Source organism: Hyalella azteca, unplaced genomic scaffold (assembly GCF_000764305.2).
Source record: "Hyalella azteca isolate HAZT.00-mixed unplaced genomic scaffold, Hazt_2.0.2 contig8388, whole genome shotgun sequence".
NCBI lineage: Eukaryota > Metazoa > Arthropoda > Malacostraca > Amphipoda > Hyalellidae > Hyalella > Hyalella azteca.
The window spans coordinates 18,752-29,669 of record NW_025938483.1 but is presented as its reverse complement, the minus strand read 5'-3'; the positions used below and the strand labels follow the sequence as shown (position 1 = coordinate 29,669).

Here is a 10,918-nt window from a genome sequence, read left to right as displayed (position 1 = left end):
TTATAAAAAATTTTGTATTCACATGGTAGAAAGAAAATTTGTCAATGTTGCCTTCTCCGGTGTGGGCGCTTGATGGGCTCACTGCGTACGTGAACACTTGTGCTGCTCTTTTCGGTAGTCTATAGATGCCTTAATTTGCTGACGTGATATTGAAACTGAATTGGAATGCTTGTGGTGGATTACTGCAACTTTTTATAATTAGCTTAGCTTATTATTTTATTTATAGAATATAATAATTTTACAAATTTACTTACTATATTACTTATTGTTAAACTCAATATCAGTAGTTAATTCTTAGCATAAATATTGAATGTTCAGTGTAATCACAAATTTCCAAGGATTTGAATATATCCTCTTAAATATCTGATTCAACCCAAATAACATTTAATCCAACCTAATTTACTGCCCCAAGCGATGACATGAAAAGAGCATCTACCCCTGCACTGAATTTGCATAAGGAGGACTTAGCAAGTAAATTTGGAAAATAATGTAAGAAATGCTGTAGAAAGTAAATTTGGAAAATAATGTAAGAAATGCTGTAGAAAGTAAATTTGGAAAGTAATTACATTTTATGAATAATAAGCTTATCATAAGAAGTCACAGTAATTCACCACAAGCATTCCAATTCAGTGTCAATACCACGTCAGCCACTAAGGCGTCTATAATAACTAAAAAGAGCACCACAAGTGTTCATGTATGCATATGTTGTCGATCAAAGCAAGCGCCCAAGCCGACACTTGAGCGGAGGTGAGCATCGAGTATCCACTACACCAATTCACTGTAAGTATATTCTTTGCATTTGATGTCTTTTACGAGCTGTTTTCTCTATATCTCCCATTGAGTAGCGTTCGCAGTGTCTAGTTATTTGTTCGTAATCATCGCACAGTCGAGCTAGTAAAATTTAAAGCTAGGTTAACCAATTCTACTCTGCTGGTGTATTTCCGATTACACACATTTTCTGGGAGTATAAATCAGTTATAAACATTTTTCATTTGTATCGACGCTGCTGTGAGCTATAAAATTCAGTCAACGCCTCCCATAAAATTCATTGAGTTCCCAATTTTTGTCTGATCTGGTCGCCACTGATGCAAACCAAGCTACAAATTTTATACTCGTAATTAAATTGAAATTTCTTTGTTTGTCCGTATAAGACAAATCTTTATGAAATAACCCATTCGATAAAGAGTTATTGCACAACTTTAATAATGATGATTTCCTTCAAACAATGTTTCTGAAATGCTAACCTGTACCGATACGTCACTAAGGATCGGCCTGATTTTGAAGTCAGAATATGCGTACGGCTTGACCGGAGGACGAAGGAAATAGTAGTGAAAATGAGATCGCTATTTTTCTGGAACATAGGGAATAAACTGTACGTCTTGACATGCAATTAAACTATAACATTTCCTATTTCTCCTCATATTTTGCAGATGATTGCAACGGTTGTTCTGATTTGTGGCCTCATGGCCTCGGCCCTCGGCGCCTCATTCGAGACTCGCCTCGACACCCTCGCCTGCGGGAACTACACCATGACGGAGGGAACGCGTCTCGTCATCCAGTCCCCAAACTTCCCCAAAAACTACCCTGTCAATCAGAGGTGCGTTCATCAGCCAGGTTGCGCCAAATACAGTACTAACTTTCAATATATTATTAATCAAATTATATTTTGATCGAAGTCCGAGGGTATCATTAAGTAGGTTTCTCAGATGTCAAGGTTCTAACTTATATAAAAAATTTCAAAGACTAGTGAGCGATTTTTCACTCAGCCTACTTGCATATCGCATTAATGCCAACACATTAGAACCCACACGCATTGATTACCCAGTTAGAAGCGTATACACAAAATATTTTGTTCTTCAGGTGTCAGTGGGAGTTCTCATGCCCCGTTGAGGCAGACAACTACCTGGACATCATCTGCCCGAAGTTCGCCCTCCAGAGCTCCAAGGACTGCGTCCACGACAGGCTCATCGTCACCTCGCGCGGGCAGAGAGACGTGTGAGTTACAAGATATTTACAAAACAAAATAATATCGAAAATTTTTTGAACTTAGAACCGTTTTCTCTTGCTACGACTCTACTCAGTAATTTATTTCGTAGCAAAAAATTTTAACAACTGGCTCATTGTCACCTCGCAAGGGCAAAGAGAGAACACCATGCAAGCATGAGTGCATAGTAATTGAATTTAGAGTGGCTTGGTCCATTGCCATCTGCCCTCTTTTTACTCAGCTTTATAATCATTGCCTTCCTCGAATTGAAAACGCTGGAGCGGCAGCCAGTAGTGATCCAGTAGTGATTATCGCAAATTTAGTAGAGATCAGAATTGCTCGGAAATTATTTTTATACTTTCATAATATTACTATAATATTTGATAATATTGCTGCTCGCACTCGACACATTAACTTTCCCTCGCTGTGTTCAACAGGAAATGTGGCACCGACTCCCCTGACGGCACCAAGACGTCCACCGGATGGGCCAGGTTCACCTTCTTCTCCAACGCCGCCATTACGAACACCGGCTTCCGCTGCTACATCTGGTGTCACGCCAAGTAGACTCTTGGCTGCAGCAATGCATCAAGAGCAAGATTATCAGGACTTTTTTGGCTTCTCTTTGGTGATTTTTATGGTATTATGGTATGGTTAAAAATGGTATCTTTTCTTCCCATAAACTTCTGCATCTACTTCTTGTTTATGTTATTCCTGAGTGAAACCAGATAATTGCTCGTAAACTTGTTGATCATCACCTGATTCTGGAACATCATCCTCCAACACGTATAACTAGCAGCCATTAGAAATTCGGCAATAAGTTATTTTGCCTCACGACTTATTAAAGTGGAAGTACACTGATTTCTTTGAGCGATATTTGTTTCAAATAATTAATTTTTACCACTTTTTCACCTGTATTATAACCGCGCATCAAGAAAGAGCATTTTTATCGCCTCATTCTATTGCAAAGCTATTTAATTAATTACAGTAAACTCAAACAAAAGAGATTAAAAATATATTTAGGTCGAACTTTTTCTAAATGAGATATAAGGCATAAAAACGAAGGCACTCAGTTTTTTAAGATAAGGTTTTCCAAAACTTAAAGAAACGAACTGCAAATTTGAGTTAGGCCTGCCTCATTCCGGAGGAGGCGGTTCCCGAGTCGTATGTGGCGGGCGCTCATCGATCACAATGAACTTATAGTGTAATTGTCGCTCCACGCGTCATTGAGACTTCTGCAATAGAGGTTTTCAATCCCACTTAGCCTTCAAGGTGAGCTTCAATACGTGTTCTAAAAATAACAAAGTTCGTGAAGGACCATGATCGCTTTGCCGAAGCTTCATAGAATTAATGGAATTCAAGGTTACAATTTCTATTCATCACTTGACACGAATCAAGCCACGATGAATTTATATCACTTGTTTGCTTAAATCGCAAATTAACTAAGAATTTAAAAGCAAAGAAAAGTCCATAAAAATTCATATCTTTATAGAAAACGTTTCGGAGACCAGCTCCATCGTCAGTTCGTAGAATCTAGAATCACAAATCAGAAGTCACAAATTAATACATTGAAAGCTCAGAACGAAATTAAAAACCTAAATTTACAAGTAATAGACAGAGCAAAAAAAACTATCTATTAACAATTTCAAGGGGATTAGGAGCTAGCAGCTGAATTCAAACTGGGCCTAAGTTTAAATATGTACAGTGATTCTAAAATGCGCAAATCGGAAGTCCCGGAGGTGGAAATTAACACCCTAAAGTCACTGTCAAAAATAGGGACATCACACTGCTCGGCGTGGGCGCGATAGCAACTGTCTGGTTCTACAACTCCTGCCCTTATGCTCAGAGACCCTGGAATAAAGATTGCGTGACGTCATCCCGACGTACGCAGATGCACATCGTGCACAACAATATTGATAAACCAGGGACGATCGCATGTGAACAGGGAGCATATCTTTATATCTAAAGAAAGAACCGATTGTGAAATTGTTTACCAGCACAATATTGACATTTGGGAAGTATCTATTGAACAAGACTTTTAATTCTCTTGACATAGCTTCGGACGCAGGGCCGAAGTATGGAAAAGAACAATAAATAACGTTCCTACTATCGCGCTCAGGAGTTTTTAAACGAAAAATATGCAATTGTGGTAAAGGGACCAAGGGTGGGCGCCTTGCCCCAAGCCCATGGGCCCATTGCCCCAGGGGTGGGGCAATGGGCCCATTTTGACACTTTTAACAAAATAGTGTTTCATTAAAAATTGAATAACTCTATAGGCGTCTAATTCACATCATACATTCCTCATTAGTTGTACCTTTAAACAAAACAAAGAACCACCTCGTATCAATTAAAACTTCATCAAAAATTTAGTTTAAAAAAAGTGGGGGGCGCGCTGCCCCACGTTACCCTATCTATTGAACAAGATATTTAATTCTCTTGACATAGCTTCGGACGCAGGGCCAAAGTATGGAGAAGAACGATAAATAACTTTCCTACTATCGCGCTCAGGAGCCACCTCACTGTATCGCTTCGACATGAATTTCTTGATTTGGGTAAACACCAAACTTGCCGGAAATCCATTAAGCGAGAAAATATTATTGCGTAAAAATTCAAATTCAGCGTGAATAGCATGGTATGTGGAACAAAGGCAAAATATTCTATGTAAAAATGTTTGAAGCCCATTTTACATGAATCGGAACGAACAAAAACTAAAGAAACTGGTACTTAGGCCGGTGAAAGTCGGTTTTCGGTACACAGAAGTCAGAAGACGGCCATTCGATTTGGTAATATTGCAATCAATCTTCCAGAACACCTGTGCCACGATCTTCCAGAACACCTGTGCAGAGTTGGCTCTGAAAAAGATCTTCTGATGACCTGTCTGAACACTTGGGTGTTCTTCTGTTTGAACACGTGATGTGCGATGGATGCACTTACAGTAGGCAATGCGTTAGATATTACTTTGCACCACAGAGGCCTGCTGTGGTGACAGCTACATAAGGCAGTCAATATCACACATTGACATCGTTGAATTCATAATCTTAGTCATATCTGTTAATCAGATAGAAAAACCAGTTGTTGAAGAATTGAGTAATTAGCTTTCGATGACGGTGCATTCGGTCTCAAAAATTAGATGAGGAAGAGCGCAAGAAATCATTAAAAAAAATTCGCATTCTTTTCTTTATCAATTTATTTACTTTTAAAATGTAATACCAATACCTGCGTAGTAATAAGACTTGATATTCATTGTCAGCATACTTATTCGCAGTTATAGCGAGTGATGATAACCCCTCCTTTTCGTTTATGAAATTCGTATTTCTCTCCTTTAAAGCTGGCCTAGAAAATAATCACCCAAACTGCACTTAAGTATTATTAATTTATACTGCTCTTTAAGTTTTGTATAGGATACTAGCGAGTGCTTATATTTGTGGCCTGGCGGCCTCGGCCCTCGGCGCCTCGGCGCCTCGACACCCTCGCCTGCGGGACGCACACCATGACGGAGGGACAGCGTGTCGTCATCCAGTCCCCAAACTTCCCCAGCAACTACCCTACAAATCAGAGGTTCTTCCAGCTGGCAGTCGGGATTTTTCAACATATAAAAAATCTATTCATATAATGAGTCGTAATAAACACTACAGATAACCTGATGCTTTCGTCTGGAACATTTCATCCTAAGTGATGGCAAGACACCATAAATGATTTTTCGTAATAATTTCGCTATTTTTGAAATAACTTCATAAACAGTAGCATGCTTGTGTTCCCGCGAGCCCTTTACATTAAAAATAACTTTGGCATATTATGAGTGCAAATAATTCTTCATTACACCGATTGTTACTTAGGATGTAGCCTTTGTACAACAAAATTACTTATGTATACCCAGAATTTCTTAAAAATAGACCTGGATATTAATTATTTTATTCCTGTTAAACATTTCTATAAACATTTCTATTTCTGAAGGTATCATAAAACAATTCATGGAACATATTAATTCAATGCATTTTTCCTGCGATTAAGATGCCAGAGGGAATTCTCGTGCCCAGCTGAAGAACAGCGCTTCCTTGAGTTCATCTGCCCTGCACTATATATTCCCTCTCCAAAAGTCCACCGATTGCCTCAACGACCTCACAGTTCGACCCGACCTCCTCCTCTGGCAATCGAACTGTGCAACTTAAAATGCTTATATGTAAAGTTGCCTATAATTGAATTTCTATAGCAAACCAGCACACAAATACGATTTGTTAATAAGAGGGGTTTCAATTCGCATCGCAAATATTTCAACACATTGATGATGAACCAGTTCATCGTCGTCAGAAAACCTTTCTGACATCGATTACGGTGCACTTTCTCTAGTCCTGGCCTGATAGCTCTAGCAAGGGCTAGAGCTATCATGACAGGGCTAGTACTATCAGGCCAGGGCTAGAGCTATCAGGCTAGGGCAAGAGCTATCATGCCAGGGGTAGAGCTATCAGGCCAGGGCTAGAGCTATCAGGCTAGGGCAAGAGCTATCATGCCAGGGGTAGAGCTATCAGGCCAGGGCTAGAGCTATCAGACTAGGGCTAAAGCTACCGGGCCGGGGCTAGAGCTATCAGGCAGGGCAGGACTAGAGCCATCAGGCCAGGGCTAGAGGTATCACGCAATCTATGCAACTGCTGCTCTGGTGTGAAATATTGAACGGGACAGAGTATGGTGCCGAAATGAACCGATTCAGTGTTCATTGTTTTCGTCTTTTTAGGTGAAGGTTTCTTCAGCAGGTTTTTTATAGAAACTGGTTCTTCTAATAGCGCATTATAAGTGCCATTGATGTTGCACGAGAGAGAGCATGTTGATGAATGAGGGAATTATGTGGGTGTTAAAGGCGATTCATGCGTTTGTTAAATGAGTAATCCAAATAACAAACGATTAGATTATTATTATTTGGCTATTGTTCTTTCGAGCTGTTATTGATGTATTCATTTCAGGTGCCCACGTAAGCATTTATTTCAATACATGGAGTGGGTGTACTTGGGCTATGTTTTAAGGGAGATTTTCTTTAGAGGGGGCCCCTTTTTGCAGCTGTATAGGTAGTAGTTCGCAGCTGTGTTACAATAGTTGCAGCTGCATACGTTCGTTATAGTAACATCATTCAATAAGGTTGATGGAATAGCGTTAATTTCTCGCATGACATATGATTTTGTAAGCCTTTAGAATTTCAGGACTATTATATAGCGGCAGAATACAATAGATTTCTGATTCACGCCTGATTCACACATGGTCACCCTTAAAGTGTCGATTAGTGCGGGCCTTTTCGGCTCAATAAATGTATCAAATTTTAGACAGCAACTAGCAATTTTGAAGATTCATCTGTGATATCGTGATGGCTTCTCAAGAGCTGATCCTTGACCGCATTTAATAGTTTAAGATCACCCAAAAACTCGCAAGCTCATGATGGCGATCCGATTAGCGTGTTCGAATCGTACCCTGAAGTGGGCATTGATCGGGCCGCAAATATGAGCTTCATGTAAATTGAGCGTGTAAACAAATCTAGAACGAATTGTTGTCAGCATTTTTAATACGCATGTCAACTTAGAAGTCGTAATCTCGTATTTTAAAAAATATTTTCATTCAAAATAAATAAATATTATTTTCGTAATTATACAAAAATAATAACAATAATTTTTATAAATGAAATAAAAACTAATTTATTTTATTTTGAGTAAAATTCTTGTATTCAATAAACATACGCAAGTTCGGGGTTTATATAACCTTCGCGGGGCATATATATAAGTTTCGCGGGGCATATATAAACTGATGATGGCGGTCGCTGAGCTCAGATCTGTGTCACCTGCCTAAGACCTAACACGCAAGCGGTCACTACTGCATTCCATGTAAGTTGACAATTTTCAAGAATTTTCATATAATACAATTTGTCTCGGAAAATTTTAAGATATTTAATAGTCAAAATTGAAATTTTTGGAACATAGTACGACACTGATTAATTTAAGGGTCGATGCATGTTTCTGTTCTGCATTTTGAACATCAACACTCATGAATCAAAATTGCATCAATTATTTCATTTTTTATTGGATCAAGTATTTATTCTGTATTTATAACTAAATTCTATTCATTAAAAGGTGGGAGGAGAACTGAATGCATTGTGAGTCTAATAAGAACCTCTAATGATAAATTAACCGACGAATAGCAATATTTTAATCAGAGCCAATGAAATGTTATTGTTGTTTTAAATCATGCAGTCGATGATGCATAGACTTGTTGATAATTAGAGCCAATGAAGTGGTTCTTATTATTTTGAATAACACCGTCGATGATGCATAGACATGTTGAGCACAAGCGCAGAAAAGATATACTAAATAATCGTTCTATTCACCGTGCAGCGCCATGAAGCTGATGCTGCTGATGATATTGTGCACCGCCGTGACCGCCATGGTATTGTGGGCTTTAAACTTGTCACTTAATAGGAAAATTTCTTAATGATTGTTAAGAAAAATATCCAGCGATCAAAATATTTCCGCAGTTGTAGTGACCTGGTATCTTGATCGTCCAATTGTAGTGAATGACATTTTTCTAGCACTTGATGTTCACATAATATTTTAATATACTTCTTATAATTATAATTAATATGAATAATATTAATAAAATTCATCAAGATTCCTAAATTACATTCTGTTTAACCATTAAAAAAACGCTAGAAAGTTGACGTCAACGTGGAAATTTGAGAATAAAATATATATCAGAATGTATTGTTATAACTTTGGTACAGAATGAAGTGAATAAATATGGAATAATTATATTAACCTGTCCACAAATTTATATTTTAGTTCTTCTATTATCGACATTCGACTCTTTTGTCCGACCAGCATGTTCACATTTATATGAGATCCCCCCTGTAATTAACTTAAGACAGCCTAATTTTTTTGTTGCAGGCAGCGGTGGAAAGCGTAGTTGAGTCCTCGGAGATCAGTACGTTTTTAAATAAATTTTAACAATAAACATTTGAATAATTGTAAAAACTTGTCATTTTTATTCAAGTCAAATAATTTGTGATCTGCTTTCTGTGTGCCATTTCTCATATGAAAATGAATTTTGATGAATGAATTTTGAGATGAAGGAAAAAAAACACCGAAAAGAGAATTCGTGACGAAACATTGTATTCATTGCAAATTTTTCGAAAATAGTCTTTATTATTATTGAATCCTAAAATTGTGATTAGGCACCGAGTTCAATTTGTACCGGTATTTAAAATCCACAACAAAGAAAAATAATGACCACCAACATGGTTGTGCATAATGGAAGTGAAATTCTAATTTAAATATTCCGATACCCAGTCGCATCTATTTTGTCCGTCCCCAAAAAAAGAATGGTACAGTTTTCAGAATGAAGCCTGGAACAGTGATTGCAAATGACCAATTTTTATTTTTTCTTTTGTTTACGGAGGGCATTGAAAATTCTCTGAATGAATCCACTTTGTCACAGGCGTGGACAAGTACATAGAGCAGTACACCAATGACAGACTGCAGCCTTGCTGCGAACGGTGCTACGATAGCTTGGTAAGTGTATTTAGTTGCTAGCGTATAGATCTCAAATTAAATAGAACTAGAATTTAGTGATTTAGTATGAAATGAAAATTTATTACGGTAAGCGGTTCATTTATAGCCTATACATACTCGTAAATATTTTATGGAATGGAACTAGAATTTTGCGATTTAGTATGTCATGAAGATATATCACGGTAAGCGTTGGTACCATAGGCAGCGGGATTGATAAATACGAGAAGCTAATGATGACAATGATAAATGACAATTTTCCACATTTCTTCTTGGTGAGGTAAGTATGATTCTTGGCAAGAGGACATGGTAGGAGAGTTTCATGATGAAAGGTTTTAGTGTACCAGGAGTATTTAGCTGCATTTTTTTGAGACATGGAAGCAAGAGTTGCTCTAACTTTACATTAATTTGCATTAAGGATTGATGAACATCAAATTCAGCATTTTTTTCAATATTTCAGGGAATTTTTCGAGCGATCAATTGTATTTGCATTTAAGAAAATTCTTTTTAATTTTATTTTCTTTAGCGTTGATGTCGCCTACAATGGAACATTCTTGAAAAGCATAAAGCCATCCATACATTGTATTAATGCGAATTTGTGTGCCCAACAGGGTAACAATGGATGGTGCGCTTACAGGTGGCAGGGATGTGGTTTGTATGGGTACCAAGCGGTAACATCCCGGGGTTGTGCTCCTGCCAAAATGATTTGTGATGTAAATGGATCAAGGTGCCCGCGGTACAATCCCTGCATCTTGCTGCATCTTCAAGAAGCGAGTCGTTCCGTTTGAACTGCTTGAGATTGCTTGAACTCTATCAAAAAAATTTCTCCGTAATTTTTCACACAACCGCTTTGAATGTTGCTTCATTTTGGTTGTTTCTAAAGTTGTACGGTGGATGAGTCTTATTTCAATCGCTTAGCTATTTTCGATACAGGTTTGTTGTGAGGCTTTCATTGTTTTTCATAGCTTAATCTTTCCTTATGATTGGATCAAGACAAGGATCAAGGAATGAATTGAACGCTTTATGTCATTTCATTATCCCTGCGGCGGTTTTATCTCTGCTAAATCTAAACGATGTGAAGCTGAACAATTTGCAACTTCGTGCTCGGCATTATAGCAAGCCCCGAATTTCCTTCACCTAAATTATCGCTGAAGATTGTAATGCATTGCTTTATGCCAATACAAGATGAAAGATTCCACGATTTTTATTACATGTTTCCAGACTTGTTTTACGTGTGACGAATGAGTGGCAATAGGAAAATCACTTGAAAAATTGTCAATGGAGAAAAATTTATCAATAATGTCGACTTATTCTATCATGAGATGCCAGAATATTCCATTCATTCTAGGATAAATTAAACATCGAAAATAAGGTCATAATCAATGAGGAATAAAAGAAA

General features: G+C 37.7%; 2 protein-coding genes across 2 annotated transcripts; both read left to right on the top strand.

The window, feature by feature from the left end:
- Nucleotides 1-696: 696 nt before the first annotated feature.
- On the top strand, nucleotides 697-2,676 carry LOC108675324 (tolloid-like protein 2). Its single transcript, XM_018163324.2, has 4 exons — nucleotides 697-780; nucleotides 1,431-1,597; nucleotides 1,861-1,995; nucleotides 2,422-2,676. Exons 2-4 carry the CDS (start codon nucleotides 1,431-1,433, stop codon nucleotides 2,546-2,548), a joined length of 429 nt encoding a protein of 142 aa, XP_018018813.1. The 5' UTR covers nucleotides 697-780; the 3' UTR covers nucleotides 2,549-2,676.
- A 5,112-nt stretch (nucleotides 2,677-7,788) lies between these two features.
- Nucleotides 7,789-10,715, top strand: LOC108675325. The gene is made up of 5 exons (XM_018163325.2): nucleotides 7,789-7,842; nucleotides 8,350-8,401; nucleotides 8,899-8,935; nucleotides 9,449-9,522; nucleotides 10,131-10,715. Exons 2-5 carry the CDS (start codon nucleotides 8,354-8,356, stop codon nucleotides 10,305-10,307), a joined length of 336 nt encoding a protein of 111 aa, XP_018018814.1. The 5' UTR covers nucleotides 7,789-7,842; nucleotides 8,350-8,353; the 3' UTR covers nucleotides 10,308-10,715.
- Nucleotides 10,716-10,918: the final 203 nt, after the last annotated feature.